Here is a 27,301-nt window from a genome sequence, read left to right on the forward strand (position 1 = left end):
CCTTATGTGGAGATCCCTGATGTCATCAATATTAAGCCCATATCTTGGAATGCCCATATATGGACATACTGTGTCAGTCTCATGTGGTCTATGATGTCAGACATCTATGATGTCAGTCATCTCCATATTTGGGAAAAGTAAAATCTTTAATTATTACAGTCAATGGATGAAAAAATATAAATTAAACTATATAACGTATCTCTTAGCAAAATGCAAGGAATCGCGATTCACAATGAACCCGTCGATTTGATTTGGCTATGGTCCAAGTGCGTGCCACCAAAACTGTTGGAGTAGTAACGTGGCAAAATAAGTTTATCTGGGAGGAGAAAGGTGCCATAGGCTGAAGTCACCGCTCATCACCACAAAGCGTGGGGTGGCTCAAAGTAGCTGACAGAGTTTTACAATGGGCTTGGTGTGCAACTACACTTGGTGTGCAACTACACTACACCTCCAAGATACCCATATGTACCTGACAAACTACTTCCTAAAGGTCAAGGATGTCCACGATCACAACACCAGTGGCAGGCAGCTCCACACTAATCACGTTCAACCTAGATTTAACACTATAAAAGGCTAATTCGTTCCGCAGCTATACCACCAACATGTGGAACGCCCTCACGCAAGCCTTAAAGGAGTGCAAATCCCTAGCCTCCTTCAAAATTGCTATAAAAGTCACCTTCAGGTGGCTGCTACTCGAGACTTGTAAATAGACTAAGCCCCCATGTTTCCACCTCCCCCCCACTTTTTTTCGTCCCCTTCTTCTGCTTTTGTAATTGTGGGCTCACTGAAAGCGAGAACACATTGTTATCTTCATTATTTATATATTAAGTTCTCCTCAAAAATGACATAATTTATCAGTCAAGTTCTCAAGTTCTCCTAAAAAAAATTACATAACCTATTACGTAACCTATTCTCCTTGACAGTACAAAGGCAGTAGCCTACAGTCAATTTCTCCTCGACAGTATAAAGGCAGTTCAGTACAAAAGACAATATAAAAGATGAGGTGCAACCAAAAGGTAGATCTTTATGCCCATACATGGTGTTACATGCGAGCCCTCACTGTTTCGTAGGAACAGTATTTCTAGTTGATGTTATCCTATGTAAAGTACAATGTTCTATCCGTCTGTCTTTCAATGTTATATGAGATTCATAAAGTGGTTCCTGTGCAAATAAGCCATAAAGCTTACAATCTCCTTTTAGTTGACCTTGTACCAGTGATTTGTGCTGTCATGAACAAGTAGGCTACTATAGTCTGGTAGCCTACACTAACTATTTGGTGCCAACACATGGCTATAAATGGTCGATGATTATGGTTGTGTAGGCCTACTGTTCTGTTCTAGACTAGTGCAAGGAAGTTGTTGGTGAGCACAGCTTTCATCAGCAGCACCAACACTGGTAGAAATGAAGACTGTCCATTAACTGTTGTGCCAGAAGAGGGCAGCATTGCTGTTCTCATTTACCCCACTGTGAATAACTAGTGTACACGTAGATGAGCTCTTTTGGTGGTGGAAAAATGTGCTCAGTTTTAATAGGCTTAACTCCAAGTCAAGTAATCAAAGCAGGATCTGTTACTCAGCAAGAAATGAAATAGTATTGTTTTATCGGTTGGTTCTGTATTCTGTACTGCTATTGTGTGTGTGTGTGTGTGTGTGTGTGTGTGTGTGTGTGTGTGTGTGTGTGAGAGAGAGAGAGAGAGAGAGAGAGAGAGAGAGAGAGAGAGAGAGAGAGAGAGAGAGAGAGAGAGAGAGAGAGAGAGAGAAATAAACGTGTCCTAAAAGATTAAAAAAAATAAAGAAAAATATTTTTAATCTTTTGGAATAACTTTTCTTTTTATGCATGCCTGACCAGAGAGAACATCTTAAATTAAGGATCAGTGTGCTATTGAATAATATATAATAAAATACAAATGTAGGCATACATATATGTATAATACATATCATAAAATGCGAAAATGCTTGTGTGTGTGTGTGTGTGTGTGTGTGTGTGTGTGTGTGTGTGTGTGTGTGTGTGTGTGTGCGCGCGCGCGCACGTGAGAAACAATAATTATGAATCCATGGATCCATGGATTTTGCTTTTAAGACAAAGAGGAGAATGTTAGATGGGTCTCAGTCTTCTAAGAGTATTCTGGGCTTCAGCCATCCTTGATTTTGCCTAGGGAAAAGAAGCCATTTATTTACAGAGTACAACAGCTCATTGTAGCAGTGTAGTGTAGCCAAACATAAGCCTCCAAAGGGACACCCAATTAATCATTTTACTTTGACACTGACAGATTGTTTCATTTAACATTTGAGCACAATTTCATGACACTCATGAGCTCATGCCTTACTTAATTCTGGGAACTGAGCTGGCCCACAGTTTGCTGCTGAGGTTGTTATGGGGCATAATCTGGCTACCCAGTTATGACTCCCAACACCAATATTCGCTGAAGGATTTGTACATATTCATTAGATACTGAGGGTGAAGGAGAAATTCTAACATTGTTAGTGCAAACACTAGTGAAATGAGAGGGAGCAAAATAGCTTGGCACGTTCAAATTAACACAACGATATGTTGCCAATGTAGAGCAGGATTTTTACATTTTGTCATACAGGCTGGCTCAGCCATAGGAAATTGTACCTTAAATGTTTTGGAAAAATTGGTAGAGAAAGATACTGGTTAGGTTCCATTACTTTGTTGGTTTCATGACCCTGGCTGAATATAACATGGTAGGCATACACTGTAGTAGGTAGTCTTCTAAAACTGGGACTGCCTAATGTGCCTATATAGTTGAATAAAATAGGCTACACTAGAGTTGAAGGTCTCACTGCCATGTAACACAGAAAAGTTCATACATCTGTACCCCTCCATTTTCCATCTACACAAAATCTCTTTTCCGAAAATAAGATCTATCTATACGCTTAGAATTTGCTGTGTTGTGATGTATTTCTGTGCTTATAAATCTGCTATTTTCATTGAATGTTAATCATATATTTTTTACACAAAATCTCTTTTCTGAAAATAAGATCTACAAGCTTAGAACGTGCTGTGTTGTGATGTATTTCTGTACTTGTAAATCTACTATTTTCATTGAATGTTAATCATATATTTTTGCTAATTGTTTGTCTTCTATGGCATGCCCAGAATAGGGACGCTAGGCAGGCTTCATGTGTGGTTCAAGGACCATACCTGTTGGCATGTTTAGCCTGATTTCTAAGGAAGCCATGAATGGCATGGAAATCAACTTGAACAGCAACTTGAAACTTTCTTGAAATAAGTAATTCAACACATGAAACAATCATTATGATCATTATGATATTTTTTTTTAAATCAAAGTTTTGTTATGGTTGTGTTTTAAAAGTAGACCTTTTATAAAGCACAGATTTATTTTGAAAGTCTAGGTGAAAATGTTCCCAGGAGGAAAGCTTGATTTATTAAACTGCACAAAGATGTTTAGCCAACATTGAGTCAATTATTCAGCTAATTTCAGTAACATTTTTGTGACTTTGGAGAAAATATATATATATAAAAAAATGAAATCTAAAAATTAAGACATTAACAGATAAATTGTCTTTAATATGGCAAAGCTGTGAATAGCCAATGCCATTCATTGATACCACTATGGTCCTTTAAATGAACCTATTAAAAGGTAAAATCTTGAGTGTTAATTGAATTATGAGGGTGTTTAAACACTCAGGATTGTATTGTGAAGCTTGTTAATGTTTTGTTTCTGAATAGCCTATCTATTTTCATCCCCCCCCCCTGTGTTGAAAAAAAAGAACAAAAGGCAAAGAAACAAAATGTGAAGGAAAGAATCAGTCCTCTGAGGGAACCAGTATAGATCAGACTCCCTATTAGGCCTGGTATGTGTTTTTTATGGTGTTATTTGTATTCATCTACAGTCATACATACCACCCTTCAGCCTGTATTTACCCAGCGTGGGCTTCAGCCATGTGGGCAAAAATATTGACATGAATTCTTTTCATGCTACTATGGGCGAGTATGCATCAAATGGGTTTAACTAGCCACCAGAGGTTTGGCAGAATATAAACAATGTTAAAATGACATTTTAAAGGGCTACATTAAACACAGCAATAATATTTCTGCACCGTTGTTTCTCAGCCAGTGGCTTGGGACCCAAAATGGGTCACAAGATATTCTGATAAGATTGTGGACAAAGAACCACGTCATTGGTGGTTTGAATCTTGTAACTAATAAAGGATGTTGTATACTGTGAAAGTGTTCTTTAGTCAAGAAGCCCAAGTGACAGCAGTACCAACAACATGAGATTATAATGAAGCCTTTGACTAGAGTATGGTTAGAGTTGCCAGAATGTCAGAATGGCCTAGTGGTTAGAGAGGCCCTGCTCATGTGATCCCCACAACAGTGCTTCTTGGTCCCAGAAACACACAGATTTTGTAAAAGCTCATTTATATTTCATCGAGTCGCTCAACATATAACTGCTATGTTATTCTAATCTTGAAGCATACATTCGTTATAAAAAACCTTCCAAAAATAACAGATCTACCCTAAAGTACTATAAGCTCACAATGCCTTGCATATTAGTGTCACATTGTGAAGTTGTAGATTTGCTATTTCCTTTATTTTAGAAAACTAGATTTTCAGACCGCAACGCAGCTTTCAAATCTAGTCCTACATTGTGCTGAGCAGAGCACTGCATGGTCAGTGAGTTATGGCCATTCGAAGTGTTAAACACTGCTGTGACGCCCCATATGTGTGCAATTTAGATCGGTGTGACTATTCTCATGCCAGACCTCTGAACAGTGTTTGTGCCAATTTTGGTTGGTGAGGAGTGGAACAGCGGTGCGCCTCAACGTGTGGCCCCTTGGGCCCCCTGGTAGCAGTAAGCTGGGTTGTAAAACGTGGCCCCTGGCATCACTAAGCTGGTCTGTACAACGTGTGGTCCTCAGGGGCCCCTGGCAACATGTTGAACTGTTGTGCACCTGGGAATTGAAGTGGATGTGTGTTCACTACCGGTATTTTAATTTAGTCCCATGATACAAAATAATAGTCTGTATTACTGTGAGTTTACAAACAGTCAAATAAACCGATGACTGATCACGTACGGTCATTTAATAACATTAAGTGAAATAATTATACCTCAATAAAATTTGATTGGTTGTTTCACAGTACTTACATTGAATAAGAAATTGTAATTATTATAGACTACAGTGTCCTCATTTTGCCCAGGACAAATCTCTCCCAACGACATGTACAGCAGGGGTTTTCAAAGTGGGTGACAGGGCACCCTGGGGTGCCGCGACGGCAGTCCAGGGGTGCCGCGAGATCATTTGATAATATTTGGAATTTATTTGGACACTTGAAAAAATATTTAGTATCATTTTAAACTTGAAGTACAAAGTTATTTTCAGTCAGTTCTAACCAAAATGGCTATTACCGTATCTCAACGTTTTCCTCGCAATATAATCACTAAAATATCATTACTGTCAGGCAGAAACCTCTGTCGCAGAAAACTAGTGAAAACAGCCGATCTACAAGCATCGCGAGGCGTTGTGTGTTTGTAGATCTGCTGTTTTCACTAGTTTAGTACATTTTATAGATGATAAATACAAAACGAACCATTTTGGACATACCAGCTTAGCTTTCCACCCGACAACGATGATATGTTATAAATATAAGGTGCTTGGAGTGAAAATTATAATGTAGGGGTGCCTCAGATTAAAAAAATATTTATGGGGTGCCTTGAGACGAAAAAGTTTGGGAACCTCTGATGTACAGATCCCTGTCTCCCATGTTGAGAACCATGCAGGTTTACAGTGTCCAGTAATGATGCTGTAATGACGCTGGCAGCCTGTAAATCAAAGCAACATTACTGCTGTTATGGCAACCACAGGAGACACGGTGGGTCATCACTAATCCCAACCCCTGGAGGCAGAAGACTAAGGATCTATAAGACTGGACGGCGTGCAGAGAGGGCTGAAAAAATGGGCCTGCAAAGAGGTTATTCTAGACAGTAAAAATATGTAAAGCTGTGTTGTGCTATTTTCGAAGACATGCCACCACCCATCCACAAAATGGATGGGTGTTTGTTGTTTATGTCTCATAAAACTGGCTCATATTTTCTTTTCTCTAATTTCAATCTAAAATATGAACCCTTGTGGGGACTGCCCATAAGTCCGAAATCTCATTAGTCTTACATCTCATTAGTCCGAATTTAGTTAGGGTTAGGTTTAGGCATAGTTTTACTGAGGTTAGGGTTAGGTTTAGGCATAGTTTTACTGAGGTTAGGGTTAGGTTTAGGCATAGTATTTTTCACCAGGTTAACATCACCAGATTCTGACTAATGGGATGTAGGAATAATTACATTTCGGACCAATGCCATGCTGGCACCACCATTGTTGTAAAAAAAAAAAACAAAGTTGTCCTTTCATGTGTAATCCCCAAAATATAAAACACATCTTGGAAACATTGAACTTCTTTTTTTTTTTTAAACAATGCTGTAGCCTAAGTACTTTGGCATGTTTTAGAACAAAACAAACTGTATTGTACTATACAATACTTGTACAAATAATACAATAACTGTACAAATATTGTATCAAATGTACTGTACGTATGTAATGTTGCTCACTGCCACCTTCATTTGAGATTCCGCTTTGAAAAGAAGTAGTGCTGATTTTAGTAACTGAACCTTTACCATCAAAAGTTTTTATTTTCCTGACCATTATCCATTCCTTAGGCGCTGTGTGAAATGTGCTGCTTTATTGGCATGGCCAGCTGTAAAATCAGTAACTGTCAGCGCAGGGCAGAGACTAACCTTTGAAGACCAAGAGAGAGAAACAGAGAGACCGAGAGGGGAGAGAGTAGTTTGTTAGAGGAGGGAGATATTGGACTTCAGACAGTAAACAGGAGGCAGCCAGCAGTCCAGAAACACACCACAGCTTTGTCATCTCAGCACACTGCCATTATTTCACTTTCACACGCAGACACACAAAAATGTGCGCACACACACACAGGCATACTGTAAACAGACACACATACGGCGTCATTGATCAGCAAAAATCTCTCACACAAACACACACACGCACGCTCTCTCTCTGCACATTCAGCGTGCCCTGAATTGACTCTTTTCCCTTTTCGACTGATAACGATACAATTTCTACTCCACGCTGTGTGCCTGTGTCTATCCGTTACTGTATATGTCACACTGTAAGACTGTGTCTGTTCCCGACTGCTCTCGGCTCTTGAGACACTTGCAGAGCCAGCCTCCCTCTGTGGATATTTATTGGAATGCAATGGCTCCTTTAACCTATCCTATCGACCACTGAGTGGCTCCCATTAAGGCAGGCTGGGACATCCCCAGGGACCTGCAGTCAGTCCCTCACTGCCTGCATGTGATTGTGTACGGGCAGTGTGCGTATGTGTTTATCGGAGGAAATCTTCAGGGGCCCGGTCTCTTGTTTGTCAGGGTGCTTGTGTTCTCGTGTTGGAGAGGCCAATGTGTGTGTATGTGAAGACACGTTTCAGGATGTGTTCGAAAAGGTCTATGCACACATGTCCGTTTCCTAAGTTTGTGTGCTTCGTTTGTGCTCGTCACTCGATGTGTGTCCGTGCATGCTCAACCCCTCGTTCATGTGTGTATCTATGTTCTGCAAGTATGTCTCTCTCTGTCCCTGTTGTGGCCCTCAAGGGACCACATCACTTCTAGTAGAGTGTCTTCCAGGGCTGCTGGCTCGGGCCCTTTTATTTGGTGTAAATAGCAGCTCATTACCGCTCAGACAAGTGCAGCACTGGCACATGCCTCAGCGGCTGGGGGGGTGGGAGTGTGTCTCAAGGGGTACCATCAACCTGACAGGAGTTCAAGGGGACACACAAGTTTGAGGATGTAAAATGTTTGGTTGCACACATTCCAGCTATGGGAACACACAAGGCAGAGACACAGCTCGCCTCCACCTCTATGAATGTACACACACACACACACACTCTTTTGCTGTCACACACATGGCCCCCTGGTGGTGAATACCTGTTAGCAGTGACAGTGAGTTAAGAGGGGAGACAGATGTTGAGGCAGTTTTCTCTGGTCAGCCATTGTCGCTGTCGGTCAGAAACCTTGTATCTCCATTCTCCAAGCTTCAAATGTGTATGTTTTTTCGTAAAGTAAAGCCCTGCCTCATCATACAAGACTGTCGCACAAAACTAGTGAAAACAGCAGATCTACAAGCACACAACGTGTGTGCTTGTAGATCGGCTATATTCACTATTAAATCTTTTTTTTTAAATAACAAAAAGGGGAGGGTTTTGGACATACAAGGTCCCCCGACAACGACGATTTGCTCAAGTGTTGTGCTTCATCTGGCACCAATTTCTGTCTTCACCATAGTCCACACAGCACACATGGGCTATCATAGCTTCATTTGTTGAGGCTGACACCGATGACAACATTTCTCTTCACTGACCTCTATCTTCCTCAATTCTCCATCTGCACCTTTTCATCCTCCAGTCTTCTGTATCTAGCCGGGGACCTAGTCACCCAAAATATGAGATGACCTGTGATGTAATGCCGTACGAAAACATTCCTTGGGCTAAAAACGGCCCACAAAACTGAAGTGATGAGTCATCACCTTTCAGTTTTATGGGGCTTTTTAGCCCAAGGAATGTTTTTCATACAAAAGAAATGCTTGCAATGGATTCAGAATCATGAAAAAGTGACCCCTCGCACGCTAGTTAAAGCAGATTTCTTTTTTTATATATATATACACGTTTCCGGTAGAGCAGGCCTCTCATTCTGTGGACCTTATTGACCAAACTAATAGATAAAACAGAAATAAAAAGTATGGCATGACATCACAGGTTCAACCCTATTCCTTGAGCTTTTGGGCCTGTGGGTCCCCGACTAATCCCCATATAAAGTTCACGTGATTGTGAGTACTGGCACACTGCTGCAGATAGAACTAGACATTACCAATCTTTACTTGGAAAAAAGCCCAAAAAACTTTTATTGTATGTCAGTTTTATACTCATTTACACAAAAACCCAAATAGGTCTGGCTTCACTATCCCACACTATAACTTATCATTTTTAGAACATGAAAAAAGAAGAAAAAAAGAATAATAATGTAATTTTAACCTGAGTCAATTTCAATGTGGATTAAAGGCTATTAATATTGTATAACTGTTACATTAATGTCTTCACATCTGGCATTCAACAATACTGATGAGCAAATAATATTCTAGTGAACCTCCTGGTGAACTGTGGAGTCTTGTTAAAGACCGGCATCATGTTGTTGATATAGAACAGTGGTTCTCAAAGTGGATTTCAGGGACTCTCGAGGTTCCTTTATGGGGGTCTAAATTGACCCGTACAAGTCTGTAAACTTCTGTAACCTTGACAGTGTACAAATGGAACCAAATGGACCCCAACGGGTCCATTTGGTTCCATTTGTACACTGTCAAGGTTAAGGGGAGACCCTCAGATTTCAAAGTTTGAGAACCACTGATATAGAACACATCATCCTCTCATCGCTGAATCACTTGGAAGGACAGAAGGGGCAGGCCTGTTTACTGGTCTGGAGCCAAACACTGATGCAGTCCCTGTGCACAATGTGAGGGCAACTCATTGGCTGCTGGCTCTCTGCGTCCACCTGGTTCTGGCACACCAGACATAGCTTTCTGCTAGTGGTGGTGGCAGCTTGCTGAGGGGAGGGAGGTGGAGAGGGGGTGTATGCAGGCTTGTTGTGGAGGTTCTGAGGTGGGTGTGTGGGCCTCTGAATGGGCCCTGGGGAGTGCTGGGGTCCAGAGAAGCCCCTGGCTGCTGTCGTGGCACTGGCGGTGGGCCTGCTGATGGGGCCCGGTGCCGGTTTGTCAGCCAGTTTTTGCCCCACCTGCTCAACCACCTCTTCCATGGACAGACCAGCCATGGTGCCGCGAGAGCTCTTGATCTGCTGGAGCGCAGACATGAGCTGGGCCCGGGTGTATTGTGGGAACTTCACCCCCAGCTTCTCCAGGAGCTTGTCCAGTTTTCCAGCAGAGGCGGGTGGGGCGGTGGAGGAGGTGGATGTGGCGGTGGGTGCGGGGTGGAGGGTTTGGGTGGGGGGCTGAGTAGATGGAAGTGTGGGGGATGGAGTAGCAGGGTGGAGGGTCTGGACAGGAGAGGAAGAGAGCTTGGGTGGTGGGGTCACTCTCATCTGGGGTCTGAATTGTAGATGTTGTTGTTGTAATTGTTGTTGTTGGTACGAGTGGGCCTGGTTTGGTTGTGGGTGGGGCTGGTTTGGGTTTGTGTGGAGCTGGTTCGGATGTGGCTGACTTGGATGTAGCTGGGGTTGGTTCGGGTGTGGGTGGGGCTGCTGGTTTGGGTGTGGCTGCTGGTTTGGGTGGGGTTGGTTCAGGTGTGGGTGTGGCGGCTGGTTTGGGTGTGGGTGGGGCTGGTTAAGGTGTGGGTAGCGCTGGGTCGGGTGTGGATAGGGTTGGTGTGGGTGGGGATAAGGTTGGTATGGATAAGGTTGGGGTGGGAAGGGGGGACGTTGCCGGGGCATGAACCCCATGTTAGCCATATTAGGAGGCAGAGGCCCCATTTGATAGGGTAAGAATGGGGGGCGGGGCATTGGCTGCGGCCGCATCTGACTGATTATCAGATCCACCTATGAGAGTCAAGGAGAGGAGCCATTAGATCCAAGTCTACCGACATACAACATAAAATAAAATAAATGCTTTCATTCAGGACAGGAGTTCTCAAACTTTCTTTCCCAAAGGTCCAATTGAAGTGCTCCCTACGATTTACTTTTTTGCTCAATAGGAATACATGTTTTAATTGCAGTTTAAAAAAGGTAGGCTACAAATTACAACCGTCTCACTTTAGACTCCATCTCAATTCACAATTCTAATTCGTTATCATTACAACCACAATTTTGTAGAGAATAATAACTTTAAAAATCCTATTTTCCTTACAATTTTGCAAACCCCCTAGCTGGCAGTGGCAAATTCCCCCTCTGGGTTTGCGAACCCTTCGTTGATAATCCTCATTGTAGGAGATTGCAGTCAAAACCTCTTTGTGGTCTTTCGTTGTATTATTTATCACTGATAATCTACAGAGTAAGGCAGGGGAGCGTAGCGTTATTACGACGTTCAATAGTTCGACGTGACATTCGTCCGACGCTGGTGAATGCTAACCAGGTGAAATGCTAACCTGCTGACGCTGGTGAATGCTACTATGCCTAAACCTAACCTCAGTAAAACTATGCCTAAACCTAACCCTAAGTAGGACTAATGGGACGTCGAAATATCGAGATTTCACGACCGGCAGACAATCATGCAAGTTACCATGGGAGTCTGCGGCAGAGTCGGTACGTTGATCCTGGATTCAACCTCGTTGCCCTTTCGGAGCTGCAGCAGGACTTCCTGGAAGGTGATTTGGAGCTGGCCCCGACTGTTCCTGACCAGGCTCTCGTGTTTCTCCCATTCCTGTCTCAAATGGCGCTGCGGTGGCGAGGGGTCCATTCTCAGAACATTCAAATACTGACCCACCTGCAACACAGGAAGATACAATAATGGCCTGGGCGGTGGTCCAGCGGTCCAGGCACCTAGGCTGACGTGTAGCCTGACAGCGCATCGCGAGTTCAAGTCCCGTTCCCAGCGATCTTTGCGGCATGTCTCTCCCCATCTCTTTCTCCCCGTTTCCGGTCTGTCTCTACTGCGAATCTATGAATGAAGCCCAAAAAGCCCCCAAAAATCTCTTAACAAAGAAAAAAAAAGAAAAGAAAAAAAAGGAAAAAAAAGGAGAGAAATACAACACTAACCAATGGCGGAAAAATACTCACATTTTTACTTGTAAAACTATCAATACTGCAATGTAGAAATACTCTGTTACAAATAAAAGTCTGGAATTCAACATTTACTTGAGTAAAAGTACCCAAGTATTGGTATCAAAATGTACTTAAAGTAACAAAAGTAGAAAGTACTCATTAGGCTGCAGCCACACCAAAATACCTAGAGTGGAATCCACCAATGCATTTCAATGAGAATGGAGCGGTTTCATGCCAGTAGAGGATTTCTGCAAAAAACGCTCCATTCTCATTGAAATGCATTGGCGGATTCCACTCTAGGTATTTTGGTGTGGCTGCAGCCTTATGCAGAATGTCCCGTTTCAAGTTTGTAAATGTATGAAATCATTTGAAAATAGCATATCTACAAGCTCGATGCGACGGATTGTGAGCTTGTAGATCGGATATTTTCAAATGGCTGAAACGTATGCAGGGCTGAAGTGGTTAATGCATGTTTTGTAATAAACATGCATTTAGGGTTGGAGGCGGTAACCGCCGTACCGCGGTATACCGCAGTGTCATTGTGCTTACCGTGGTAAAAAGACAAAAAAAAGGTCTATTTTTTATTGGAAAACAAGCGAGTTTTAAAACGGGGGAGAAGCGAGGACCGCATGCGCTCCATGCCACTCTGCTCTGGGCCGTGTACCACACTTTGGAAGCCACATACGTCACTCAGACACAGACCTGCACACAGTGCACAGGGGAGTAGAGTACGGAGCACAACTCTATGACGGAGCAGCATAAACTTTCTCTGTAATCCACTCGACACAAGGATGTTAATACATACCTTGTGTTGTGGCATATCTTTTTTTATTCATACGGATTACTGGCGGAGCGCGGGCTGCGTGGACTAAAACCGAAAATGAAACTATTTTACTTTTTCCACCGCGTCGCACGTTGTGCCCCGTCCGGCGGCGCGTCAGCGATTTTATAACCTTTTCTGTCAAGTCTTGTAACTAAAACCTGTATATAGCAGCACTCAATCACTGCGATTTGAGAGTTGAGACGTGACGTGAGTTTACAGAATCACTGTACACGATCTGACTACCCTTCCTCTTCTGGTTTGTTCACACAGCTGTTTGTGTCTGAAAAGCCCAAGTAGCTAGCCTACGTTACTATGGTAACCCGAGTGCAGATCTAAAAGCTCAGAACGCGTCGCGGATGCGATGTGTTGTGAGCTTGTAGATCTGCTCCTTTGAAAGCCAGACCCGCTGTGCTGTACGGAGAAGTATAACTCGGGCAGTCAGGCTGTGTCGCCTCTCCACTGTGGAGAGGCGACTTTTGGGAAGATGATTGCAATATTTTGGCTTATCGCCGAACCTTAATTAATAGATACGGGGGTGCGGTAATTACCGCAGTACCGGCGGTAAATGGGAAGACGGTAATCGCGGTAACAAAATGTCCATACCGCCCCAGGCCTACATGCATTAGTTACTTTATACCAATTACAATAACAGTAACAGCCACATCTTTATGTTTTGTATCTCACAATGTTGCCTGTAAATCACTATGAATCGTTTAAAATGTTACTTTGATTGCCAACTGGATGGAAACATAAAGACACTGTCTTAAAAACATGCAAACCCATGACAATGTTAACTTGTTGGCCTCTTTGCCACTGAATCGCACCTCTTTGAGCCAGGCATCGATGCGAGCCATGGTCACCTCTCTGTGTTTTTCCACGGCTGTGATCTCGTCCTGCAAGGCAAGCACCTCAGCATCCTTGGCGTCCTTCTGCACCCTCTCCATCTCCTTCCTCAGCTCGTCCAACTCCTTTTCCCATGACTGCTTCTCCTCAGCCTGCTCCTCCTCCAGGAGCACCAGCCTTTTCTCACTCTCTTCTAGCTCCTTAGACAGCCTGGCAGCAGGAGGAAAGAATGGAGGAGGGGTGAGCAGAGGAAGTGAGAGGAGACAAGAGGGGAGAGGGGCAACAGGTTAAGCCTGTGGGGCAGAGGTGTACTGATTTTATGAGTACCTAATTTTATGCACCTACCAATAATAACATAAACAAGACGGTTACGCAACAGAACTTACCAGGCCTGCAATTTCGTCATTTTAGGGGCAAGGCCACTTGGCCTTTGGTATTGTCCATTTTTTGAGGGCACAAAAAGGCCAAATACCAGGGCAGGAAGGCCATCAAATAAAACAAGATTTTAGTCCATTGAAATAATTAATTTAATTGTAAGGGTTAAGGATGTATTGGTATTTACAATCTGATCAGCCCCTCACATATCAAAAATACTGGATTGGTTTAAAAATGGGGACAAAATACACATGTCTATATGACAAGAAAGAGACAGGTGTCTACATATTGACAAGACAGAGACAGAGGAGAAAATATTACAGTCAGCTGGGGCATTAAGGCCACTGTGGCCTCAGGGCATGAAGTACTCATGTGTATACATTTCTGGCAATGCTTTATTAAAGTGCAACAGATTCATTTTTTCCTAAACAATGTTCAGTGGTCAATACCGATATATCACCTTTTCCTTTATTCCAAAAACTGTCATTAAAGTGTTAAAAAGCTGCATTTCTACGGACAAATCCAACAGCTTATTTCTGGATTTGACACTTGTAGTCACCAAAGCACTTTTCTCCCAACCCATCTGTCTCCTACGCCAAGTAGCAATGTTTAACACTTCTATTAAGGTTAATCTATTAATCAAATAACTACTTCACAAAAACAATGCTTATGTAACAAAGACATAATCTGCAAGAAGTAGCTTTTTAGACAAGCATGGATTACATAAGAATGTTGAATGTTAGACAAGGAGTTCCACATTCTCAACCATGCATTTCCTGGTTGTTGAGGTTAATCTATTAATCAAATAACTACTTCACAAAAACAACGCTGATGTAACAAAGACATAATCTGCAAGAAGTAGCTTTTTAGACATGCATGGATTACATAAGAATGTTGAATGTTAGACAAGGAGTTCCACATTCTCAACCATGCATTTCCTGGTTGTTGAGGTACATTCACAATTCTGGCACATTTTTAATTTTGAGTGACACAATTCGAGTACTTGGAGATCACGTAGAACTCCACGCAGAACCTGTTATCAAGGTACTTGGAGGCAGTGTTAATTTATGACGATTTTGTGACTAAAACTATGACGAAACATTGTTTGTCAACTACCTTTTTCACTGACAAAACTAAATAAAAACTAAGATATGATGAGTCAATTAAGACTAAATATATTGACAAAATATTAGGGACGGACTAGCGGAGAAGAAATCCAGGGGGGGCGGGAACCGTCATTAATTCGGCTGTTCGGTGCCACCAAGATTTTGTTACTCCCAGAACCGAAATAAATTCGGCTCTAAAAGTAGAGTATGAATCGGCCCTTTGACGTCAGTGATCCTTGACGGGTTCCCAACCCATGGTGACGCGTCTATGCAGCAGACGTTGTAGCCACTACGTAGAAAGGTAGTTACTGCCGGAGTAGGATGGGCTGAGATGGCAAGCAGGTTTATCTATGGAGCACTGATCCATTTCCGGTTACCGGAGCGGACTGCCGTAGCCGTCCTTGCTTAAACTCCCTATTATGTCAGGAGTGGGGTCTGTTATTTTTGCTTGTTTGCTAGAGCTTGCAGGAAAGACTCCCTCACATATTTTAAAGTAGTTCACCCCCAAAATGACTTGAATTGAATTTTTTCCTAATGATTACTCATGCCATGGAGACTTGAGTTCAATGCATTTGGGTCCCCATCCGGAAATCAATTGGGGTAAATTTACTATAATCAATTAATTTTTTGTCTTAGGAATGCGACAAATACAAAAAACATATTATTGAACTCTCTAAGGTGTGAATCAATAGAAAAAAGTAATTTTGGGGGTGAACTAGAGCAGTGGTTCCCAAACTATTTAAGCTCAAGACCCAAAAGAAAAATTAGACCTTTGCCTGGAACCCAAACTAGTGAAAATAACAGATCTACAAGCTCACAACGCGTCAATCTGCACCACATTGTGAGCTCGGTTATTTTCACTACTTCTTAAACATTTGTTTTCTAATTTATGGAATTTATTTGATTTCTTTATGAAATTACTGGGGGGGGGGGGGGGGGATCATTGAATTTAGTTTTTATGTATTTTTTTAATAATGTTTTGAAATAATAATAATTAGGAAACAAGAAATAAACCAGTGGACTAGAGAAGCAATGCCCACTTCTTATATCAACTAACAGAATAAAGTACTGCATCTTAAAAATCATTGATGGAGTGTTTACCTGTTCCTCTCCTCCTCTGCTCTGGCCTTCTCTGTGCTCAGCTCCTCTTTCTTGGCTAGGAAGTTCTTCCTGCTGGCCTTGGAGTTATTAAGCTGGAGCTTAACGCGTACAGAGTCCAGTTTATCCATCAGGGCCTTGGGACAGAGTTGCAAAATGTTAAGTGTTTTCTCTGGATGTTAACCTGCCACAGCATGTATGGGCATGCACATGAGTGTGTGTGTGTGTGTGTGTGTGTGTGTGTGTGTGTGTGTGTGTGTCAGTGTGTCAAAGGGGGCTTGAGCCCCTGCCCTTTTATCTGTCTGTAAAAACTGCCCTTTCCAGACCATAAATGCAATTTTTACAATGGTGAAAGAAATGCAAATGCCCTCTTTCCATGCCATTCCTGAAGGCAGCATTCAATAGAATTGCCTTGTCAAAACTCTCCTGAACTTGAATGCAGCATCTTATGTTGAAAGAATTGCCCTCTGTGTAGAAATCCATGCCATTATTACGCCACATCTCCAGTATTGACTTGGTCATACTTAGTTCAGTGTGGTTTCACACACTGTAAATAGCTGACCTCCAAGCTCACAACGCATCGCAGCGTGAGCTTGGAGGTCTGCTATTTTTGGTGCTTCCACGAAAAGGCCCTTTTGGAGATTCCAGCCCCTGCCTCTCTAACATTCTCTGCACGTTCCTGTGTGTGTGTGTGTGGGGGGGGTGCGTGTGAGAAAGAATGGAGTGATCCGTACTTGTTGCTGGCGTTTCCCCTCCACCTTCTTCTGCTGAAGTTGATGTTTGGTTTTCTCGTGTTCTGCCTCCTCCTGCTCCTGTTGTGTGAGCAGAGTGCTGTGCTGTTTCTCCAGGCCCACCCCGTACTCTTCCATGGCTTTAATCTGTCCCTCCCAGTCCTCGTCTGTGTTTACGCCGATCTCTGACATTAGGCCGTTGACATGGCCGCCCTCAGGGTCTAGGAGGGGAAAGTAAGGAGAGCGAAATCAAACCGGGCCAAGTTGTCACAAATAATTGAAAGCCATTCCCACATAATCTTCTAAGGGAGGTTAATGTCTAAACTTCACACTAGCTGAGGAGGAGTAACAATTTAAACACTTAAATGTGATTATATACAGTATATAGAGTAGACTTGCAGCAACAAGTCTATCTATACTATAATTTTGCGAATGTCTGAGTGAGTGAGTGAGTGAGTGAGTGAGTGAGTGAGTGAGTGTCTGTCTGTCACAGCGTTTCTCCTCGGTGGCTGGAGCAATTGATCTGAAATCGCATCACCATCAGCATATGAACACACCTGACATAACTGTGAAGGCCGTTTGTCACTTTCACAAATCGTATGCTGTATATTAGCATTTTTATGCTGTATCTATATCTATTCTGCATCTAGCTTGAGGCTCATCTATTCTGCATCTAGCATGAGGCAACATGTTTAACCAGCTCTCTCTCAGGGTGTGTGTGTGTGTGTGTGTGTGTGTGTGTGTGTGTGTGTGTGTGTGTGTGTGTGTGTGTGTGTGTGTGTGTGCAGGCAGGCGGGTGTGTGCGTGGGCGGGTGGGCGGGCGGGCTGGGGGGTAGCCATTAAACGAAACGGGTATTTCTTACATTGATGCTCCTACATATTATCTATTATCATGCAAGCACCAGTTAAAGTTACTTTCCATCCCTCATATACTGTATGCACAGTGCACATCCCATAACCCACACACTGCACATCATTTTGGAGCTCATATCTTTGAACGGGTAAGGGCTAGTAATGTTAACACACTAATTGACATTTTTCAGATGACACTTCAAAACGGTGGGTCAACTTTTAAACTTACTGTAGGTAAAATACCAGTAAGACTCCCTAATCGGGAGATAAGCGACCGTTGGTCGCTTATCTCCACAAATAGGCCAAAAGTTTGTTTTACCAATTATCAAGACATACGGGCAGTTGACAGTTTGCCATGGTTACTCATTGAAGTTGAATCTCCATATATGGAGACATAAGTTGCTCATACCATAGCAACCATGTTTTTTACAGGGCCTGGGATTGATGACATCAGAAATCTCCATATATGGGCATGAAAGGGATTTTGTTTCTGGAAATATGTCTGTGGGGTGCCACATTTGGAATAAAACACTTACATCACACATCTGGATATCCATACAGCCCATCTAGTTTGCCTGTGTCCATTTATGCCCATATATCTGATGACATTGGGACACTGATCTCCATATATGGGCATAAAACTTATGTTAATTAGTAAAGCCTGGGGATCTCCATATATGGGCATGAGGGGTACCCTAAAAGGGCATCATCTGGGAATAGCAAATATAGTTATCCTAGAAAGTGAAAATCTTACATCAAAGGCCATAACTACCTACCTACCACCATACTGCATTCCTCATTAAACTACCTACCAGTAAGATGCCTATAGGGAGAAAAGCAAAGGGCGAGGTTGCACCATTTCTTGGTCTTCTGGCCAGTGATGTATATCGGACCATTTAACCATATATGGAGACATCTGGTACCCAAAGATATTCACAGATATGGGCTTAATATTGATGACATAAGGGATCTCCATATATGGGCGTAAAAGGGATTTGGTTCCCCTGGCATCACAGGGATCTCCATATATGGGCATAAAATGGATTTGGTTACCCTGGCAACACGGGGATCTCCATATCTCCATATATGGGCATAAAAGGGATTTGGTTCCCCTGGCATCACAGGGATCTCCATATGGGCATAAAAGGGATTTGGTTCCCCTGACATTACAGTGATGTCAGTGGCTGGTTCTACAGAGGGGATCTCCATTTATGGGCATAAAAGGGAATGTATGTATGATGATGTCAGATATCATAGACGTCATAGGACTTTCACATAACGAATAACTGAGTAAGCATGTAAACCCGTAAAATCTATATTTGGGCATGGCTGATTTATGACCTCATCATGATGACACGAGCAAACACAGCTGAATTGTATAAATGATCAGTGCAGAAACCAACAGAAGTATTTGACCAAGACTCTTCGATTTAAACATCAACAAAGGTGTGACGTTTGTTGATGGTCACAAAGGTGTGACGGACGGACGGACGGACGGACGGACGGACGGACGGACGGTGGAGGTTTTCATAGTAAACTGCTCCCTGACAGTCGCAACCAGTAAGACTCCCTAATCGGGAGATAAGCGACCGTTGGTCGCTTATCTCCACAAATATCACAGCCTCCACCTCTCACGTCATACGGGCAGCCATAGTTACACCTGGAATGTTGAATCTCCATATATGGAGATAACCTACCCATCACACAAAGTCTGACCTCACCAGCCCATACCTGGGCATGGACGACTTATATCTCCATATACGGAGATGGCCATATATGGAGATACGATGACATCACAGAGTCCACAGCTGATGATGTGGCGTGATGTCATACAATACACAAACAAGCCCTATATAAAGGGGCAATTCTCACCAGGGAAGAGAGCATTCCCCACTAGCTGAGTATCTTAAGATGGTTGGATGTGATGATAAGCCACAAATAGGCCAAAAGTTTGTTTTACCAATTATCAAGACATACGGGCAGTTGACAGTTTGCCATTGTTACTCATTGAAGTTGAATCTCCATCTGAATCCCTTTTATGCCCATATATGGAGATCCCTGCTCTGAGTATCTGACATCACTAATCCCTTTTATGCCCATATATGGAGATCCCTGCTCTGAGTATCTGACATCACTAATCCCTTTTATGCCCATATACAGTATGGAGATCCCTAACAGAATCCATTTTATGCCCATATATGGAGATACCTGCTCTGAGTATCTGACATCACTGTGATGTCACCTGTTTATGCCTAAATATGGAGATCCCTGCTCTGAGTATCTGACATCACTGCGATCTCACCTGTGATGTCACAGTGACACATCACCTCAGTATCTGTGATGTCACAGTGACACATCACCTCAGTATCAGGCGTTACATGTATACATTGAGCAGGGCAAAGGTGTGACGTGTGTGACGGACGGACGGACGGACGGCCGGTGGAGGTTTTCATACTAAACTGCGACCTTACGGTCGCAATAAGCACATGACAAGTTAACATGGCAAAAATGTGTATAGTGATGCTACAGGGTGCATCTCTCCACTCCGACATGTCTCCATTCCGACACTAACCCTATCTCTAACCCTAACCCCTATGGGAGTGTCGCCACTCCGACAATAAGAAGTCAATTTCGGAGTGGCGACATGTCGGAATGGAGAGAGCCTCCCGATGCTAAATGGTTACAGCCAACGCCTGGTCTGTTTGATGAATGGGCTCTCAATGGTGGGTGTTGCAACTTTTAGATGCAGATAGCATCTTGTAGTACCCCCCTCCAACTGTATATACGATCCCCTTTTTCAACAGTTTTTTAATCATATTTCAACACTTGGTTTGGCAATGTAAACCTATGTTTTCTCATGCCAATAAAGCTCCTTTGAATTTAAAATTGAATTGAATAGTAGTTTGCTGCAATAAAGTGCAAACCTGGACTAATGTTATAAATTAAATCGAATCTATGTACACCAAGTTCCACGTCTCTTCTGCAGTAAGTAACAGTGCGTGAAACAAAGTGAACCCCATTAAACAAAATGCAGTATGGTGGTGACGTGCATGCAGACCATCACACCAACCCTTCACTTCCCATCACACAGTTCCAAATGCAGCAAAGGAAGCAGTAATCTGGAGCCAACATGGCGGCCATTACGAAGTACATTCCTTATTCACTTTGATTACCTCGTCCTAAATGATTCCCCAGGTTTGCATGAGGACCTCCTGAAGTCATCGCTGTGACCAGCTCTCCAACACCGTCCATACCAGCCTGCTTGAACAGAAACGAAACGAAAAGTAAAGTTATAGTCTGGTATCAACACAGCGGTGAGTTGACGTTACCCCCAGTGTAAGTTTTAAATCACTCACGCGCCTCACCAAAATGATAAATTGACGAACAAACAGGAACAAGGCTTCAGTTCAGCGTTCTTCCACGTAACGTTGTTATTCGGTCGTCGTCTTATAACAATAACTACTATTACAGCTCTAGTAAGTAACACTATCAGCTACGTGCCGCTAGCACGAACAACAGGGGTTTGGTTTGACACGGAAATGATTGGAACAGGCGGAACAGGATCATGAAGAACAGGATCCGCACGAAACCCTCCAATCACAAACCGACGCAACCGCGTACATCCCATAGCCCAGGGTGACGTCCGCGCTGTCATTGGCTAGTTGACACTTGACAGTCTGTCACAGCCGAGTAGAAATGATAGAACAATGGGAGGATACTGTTTATAAACGACTTTGATCGCCATCATTTGTATATTCTGTGGAAAAGTGCAATACCAGATTAACAACAACAATAATAATAATTGTAATAATAATAATACAACAACAACAACAACAATTATAATACTATTACTACGTATATCGAACTTATATAGCGCTTTTCTAGGTACTCAGATACGCCTTACAAAAAAATAATAATAAAAATAAATATATTGTTTTAACTATGTTCTTTCACAACGTGGCTGTCCCTTCGGACACTGGGATCTACACTTTAACCTCTTTCCTGTGTGAGAAGTCACATGACAGCAGTGGGAGAAGAACCTCCTGACTGACTCCCCTCTCCTCTCTCCTCTCTCATCTTCTCTCCTCCCTATCGACTGTATTCTCGATCGGCATATTATTGTTGTTATCGAAGCCAAGGGAGTGAACACTGAAGATGGCGGACACGGCCAGGGATCCCCCACCGGAGCAGACCGACTTCCAGGAACTAGAAGACGGGGAAGATCTTTTTCCAGAGCCGGCCACAACACAGGAGGTGAGGAGTGGGTGTGGGTGAGGGGACCACTGGGCGTGATGCTTTCATCTGACACATATATAAACACTGACATCCTTTCAACGCTGAGAGTAATAACTTTACACCATACAACCAAATGGACCCCACGAAGGGTGGTTACATTTGTACACCCTCAGAGTTACAAATGCATAGAATAAAACAGATGATATATCACTATGCACACTGTAATTTCAGCTAAGAGTGTTTTCATGGAATGCCCAGTTGTGCATTAGATTAAAACGCAGAATGTGTGTGTATTTTGCCCTCTTCCGGGTTTCACTGTGTCAGGTCAGGTGACAGTCAGTCAGTCAGTCAGTCACAGGTAGGCAGAGAGCCAGCCAGTCAGTCTTACCTCATGTGAACTGCTTTTAAATGCAGTCTGTGCCCAGACCCCTGATTATCTCAGAAGGAGAGGGACCCTCCCCACAAATTCCTTGTGTCCACAAATTCTAGCTCGAAACAAATGCTATGTATGTACCTTGACCAAGCCTCTCCAAGTATGAAGTTTAACATGGGCTGAGAAAAGGGTTAGAATGGCATGGACCTAAAACACAAATTAGCTTACGGAACACAACAAATGTATATTTTGGCCACAAGAGTGGAAACAAATAGCTCTCTGGTTGTACAAATACTGTTTGTATACGGTGCATAGCAAAATGTCAACCTCTGCCCTGACATAGGCCTAAGTGTTGTTTGTGCACAAGTGCATGCTTAGTTAATAATATATCTAATATATCTGATATCTAAAGGGGAATGAAACCAAAAAAGCTATTAATAGAAGGGTATAAAAGTATGGCAGGCTGCCGCTGCATAAGGCTAACCTTATAGTACTGAGATGTAGCAGCACTGCTACAGCTAATCAGTCATAAATGGTGGGTTGGATTTAGGTGTAGCAATGAAGCATTGACATTACAGTTGACTACTGTCTATACTTGCACATTGGGACAACCTTATCACACCTTTTTTTCATGCCCCTTTTAAAGGAAAAGTCCAGACTAAAATATTTACCGTATAGCCTTTTTTCTCCTACTTATATTGACCCCAAATGACTGGCCTTGGGGACTATTTGAAGAATTGTCCATGTCCAGTTTCCCCCTGTAGACCCCATGGGTGCGTAGCCCTTAACTCTAACCCTAACCTCAGTAAATGCCTAACCCTAACCCTAACCACCGTAAGACCCCATATACCCCAGACCCCATAGCATAGAGTGAAGTCCCTAAGCATATCGCTACTTAAGCTATTTTTGAGCGGTGGTCACAACGCTCCTATACGTGGCCGTGTGTGGGGGTATGTCTGTCTCCGTCCGTGTCTGTCTGTATGTAGCCTACAGTACCTTTTTTGACCACACATGTTAAGGGAGGGGCGCTGTTGTCCAGGCCAGACACACACACACACACACACACACACACACACACACACACACACACACACACACACACACACACACACACGGATAGATAGATGGATAGATGGATGATGGATGGATGGATGATGGATGATGGATGGATGGATGGATGGATGATGGATGGATGATGGATGGATACCAGTAGCGGCCTGAGTCACATGCATTTTATTATTAATATTTTGTTTAATATTGTTTTAATATTTTTTATTTTATATATATATATATATATATATATATATATGTAAGCAATTTACCCCGAGTGAGAGGACATTATGCTCTGATAATGTCCTGTGTTAGGGTGTTATCGGACGAGGCGAAGCCGAGTCCGATAACACCCTAACACAGGACATTATCAGAGCATAATGTCCGACCCCGAGTGGTAAATAGCTTTTCTACCACTTTTTCCCTTATACATGAAAGAAAACACATAGTTGTAACTTGCAAGGATCTTAAGTTACAATCATTATTGCCTATAAAACTTCCGCGAGACAGCAGATAGTTCCACCAACAACATCTTCTACTCACCAACAGATGGCGCCAACTCCATACTAATCCATGCGTCTAGCTTACAGCTAAGCTAACGTCAGTTAAAAGCACCGTTCCGGCTGTAAATAGAGGCTGTTCGCTTCCAGAAAGTCATAGGTTCAGAGAAAAGGGGCTTTAAAGTTGGCGGATTGCATTGGATCCAAATAAATCGGCGACGATAGTACGCACGTTAGTAAACATAGGACCGCTGCGACCTTCATTTGTTGGTTGGGGGAAAGGTGTTCCGACTACCTCCTGAAGTCCCCGGATGTACACTGAGGCGCATTGATCTCGGACAAGTCTTTGCGGCAGTTGTCCTCTCATAACCTCCGGAATTTAGCCAATCAGAATCCAGTATTTGAACACGTGACTCGAAAAAGTGGTAGAAATATATATATATATATATATATATATATATATATATATATATATTTGTTTTGCTGTTGCGCAGCCTCCACGACCACCGCTCAGTTCACACGGGTGTGATTTTTTTCCTTCGTGTGAATCTGTTGTTCGTTGTCATTACACATGCATCCATACTTTGGTTGTCACGAGCTGCCACAGTCTCGTAAATCATGTTTTGGGGTGAGTGTTCGAGAGACATAGAGACTTGTTTTTTTTATTAAGAGTTAAAGCTACAATATAGAAATACATGAAAGCATTCTTTTAATCAAGCTGTACTTAATATCATTAGCACATCTGTAGCAGTGGTTGGAGGTGGTCTCACTGGTCTCCCCCTATCTCCAATAGAGAGATTTTGACTGTTGACAATGTTAGTGAAGTTATTTGAAGTGTATTTATTTATTATTATTTATACATCTGACAGAATGTAGCTGTTGCTAATAGTAATACACCCTGTAATAAATGATAAAAAGCAGTTTAGACACTACTTATTGACATAGCATGCTACAGTTCATGTATTGGCTCCCTAGTCATGGTCACACTTTGGGCGTCTATCATTGTATCCAGTGCAAAACGGTGTTGCTCAGGGGCTAATTACTGTTCTGCTTTATGTGGTTGCATCTATAGAGATCTGTCATTCGTATTATGCCGGAAGCACTTTCACCAGTTCTGGACAGAGTATTTGTGGCAATGAAGATTCTTCTTGTTCTGTCTTTTCCTTTCTCTTCCCTTCCTTACTGCCCACTCTGTCCTTCCTCCTTCTACATGTTATTATGGAAAATAATCATATATCTATGCAGAAGGTGAATGCCATGCAATAATAGACATGGCCAGATTTGTGGATGATGTATGTCACACCATGGACCGTAAAGTTTAGTTGTGGAAATGTTTGTAGTGGCATATCTCTTCTGTACAACATTGCAATCGCAACTCTCTCCCCCTATTCCACACACACATTGACAGATATATGGCGATGCTCACTGTGATCATGAGACAGGCAAGCTTGAAAAGTCCATATCCATATTATGTTTGGGTGTCATCGTGCAACCTGCTCGGTGTAGGGTTGTGGATGGGCCGTGGTTGACCTTTTTGCAATGGGAGTCGGGACGCACGAATAAGAATAATATATGTTGTCCAATATTGTCATAACGGATACTGTACATAGAAAACACAAAATAAAATACTTTTTAAGTGAATTTAGTAGTAAGGCTGGCCTATTTTGGTAAGAAGAGTTAAGGCAGGTATGTGAGTTAATCAACATCTCTCACTTGCGCACACACAAACACATAGTCACAAAGCCTTGTTTTTAGAACACGCCAGTATTCTGTCTTCTCTGTCCCACTGCCTGAGCACTGTTCTTGCACTGACATCGCTGTTTCTCTGGTGTACTGTGTATGAGTATAGGTCGTTTGTCAGTGGTTTTCCAGTTTGTGTCAATGGGTCTGTCATCTTCCTTCCTTGTGATCAGATGAGTGAGTCTGGGCTTTTATAGTTAGTACGCTCCCTAACTTATTGAGTCTAATAAACACAATATATTGGAGCTGCACGTGAATTCCTTCTACACGTATCCTACTTACATGAATACAGTACAAAAGCTTTACGCCAGTGTTCCACTGCAGCCATCACGTGTCATGCTGGTGTTGACGCAGGGAATGTTCCCTTTTTAATCAATAAAGGGTGCTCCATTGCCGACGTTGCGGTGCGTTTGGTGACGGCGTCCAACCTCAAAATTCACCCTGGTTATTTATTTTTTTACGCCGGCACAACGTCTAAGCTACAGTGGAGCACTGGCGTTATGGTGGACTGTTGTGCTAAAGTGGGGTTTTGCCTACACAGATCTGTAATATTAATCTGTCGCCATAGTTAAATTAACAGCACAGATTTCAGTGTCTGGCTTTAACCTGACACTTTTTCCTCCATGGTCTGCACTGCAGCCTGTGCAATGATTTTGTCCGAAAAATTGAATTTCAGACAGTCTGCTATGTCAGTTAGGCAACTAAAGTGATGGAGGTTCATTGGCAGCTCTGATGGACATATGTTCTTTTTAGGATTTCCGTTTTGGGACCATTTGTCTACTCACCACCAAACCATTCACCTTTCTGCAAAAAAACAAAACAAAAAAAAACATGTCACAGTGTCACACTGGTAGATGGTAAATGGTGCATTTATATAGCGCCTTTATCCAAGGGGCTTTACAGAGATTGTGCATTGCATTTACCCATTCACTTACACTTTCATACACTGATGGCGGAGGAAACCATGCAAGGCACCAACCAGCTCACCAGGAGCAACTAGGGGTTCAGAGTCTTGCTCAAGGACTCTTAAACACTAACTCTGGGGGAGCCTGGGATCGAACTGGGAACCCTCTCGAGAAAGGAAGCACATTGGTGATGACGTAGCTCGGGATGGCCTGCGAGGTTAGTCTAGATGTAACCTTTATCTCCAACTTGTTTTCTTTATGTTTTATTTTATTTTTTATATATCCTTTGTTCTATTTTGAAAGCTTCCCTGGAAAACACTGAATCTGAATCTGAATCTGCATCCTTCAATCATCACAAAAGGCCTTTTCAGCTTCATATTCAAACAGAAATATTATAAAAGAAAATATCGCCTATGGGGTTTATTTTGCCAATGCTGATTTGACCAATATTTCATTTTATTTAGTAAATATTGGTCAATACCGATATGATGAATGATTAATCGTGCATCCATAAATCTATGCCTACGGTGTAGTACAAACCATAACAGCCACTCTGACACTTTAGCAGTCTGTAAAACCGTCTGCTGACCAATGATGCCAATAAACTAACCTGAGAGAGTGCGTCCAAAGGCCTGTGGTGTCCCTTTCTTGCTCTAGCATACCCTTTGGAATCTCATGTTTCTTCTCTCTTGGTTTTGCTTGGAGTTGGATCACAGGAATATTTCAGTACAATGGCTCTGGTAAATGTCTATGTAAAATGGTCAGACAAGAGCTAAAATGAATAGGTTGGCCACTTCCTGGTTATCTGATATGAGAGATTTACTGGAAATTCATGCTTGCAGGGATGCACAATTAATTACATATAATTAAAATAATAATAATAATAAATATAATATATAAAATGTGCATGGCTACAC

The 27,301-nt window shown here is 42.5% G+C and overlaps 2 protein-coding genes across 2 annotated transcripts in view; one reads left to right on the forward strand and one right to left on the reverse strand.

The window, feature by feature from the left end:
• Window positions 1-9,481: 9,481 nt before the first annotated feature.
• On the reverse strand, window positions 9,482-21,092 carry rnf214 (ring finger protein 214; the record flags this gene model as incomplete). Its single annotated transcript, XM_080739179.1, has 7 exons — window positions 20,946-21,092; window positions 20,754-20,838; window positions 16,732-16,949; window positions 16,001-16,134; window positions 13,400-13,628; window positions 11,271-11,474; window positions 9,482-10,591 (listed from the first exon to the last, which is right to left on the reverse strand). Exons 2-7 carry the CDS (start codon window positions 20,830-20,832, stop codon window positions 9,482-9,484), a joined length of 1,974 nt encoding a protein of 657 aa, XP_080595305.1. The 5' UTR covers window positions 20,833-20,838; window positions 20,946-21,092.
• Window positions 21,093-21,605: 513 nt separating this feature from the next.
• The window catches only part of snx2 (sorting nexin 2), a 34,950-nt gene continuing 29,254 nt past the window's right edge, over window positions 21,606-27,301 (forward strand). The window contains exon 1 of the mRNA XM_080739143.1: window positions 21,606-21,834. Coding sequence (XP_080595269.1) covers window positions 21,736-21,834 — 99 coding nt within the window. The 5' untranslated portion in view covers window positions 21,606-21,735. The remainder of the gene's footprint in view (window positions 21,835-27,301) is intronic.

This window comes from Nannobrachium achirus (genome assembly GCF_963921795.1).
Source record: "Nannobrachium achirus genome assembly, chromosome: 12".
NCBI classification, from domain to species: domain Eukaryota; kingdom Metazoa; phylum Chordata; class Actinopteri; order Myctophiformes; family Myctophidae; genus Nannobrachium; species Nannobrachium achirus.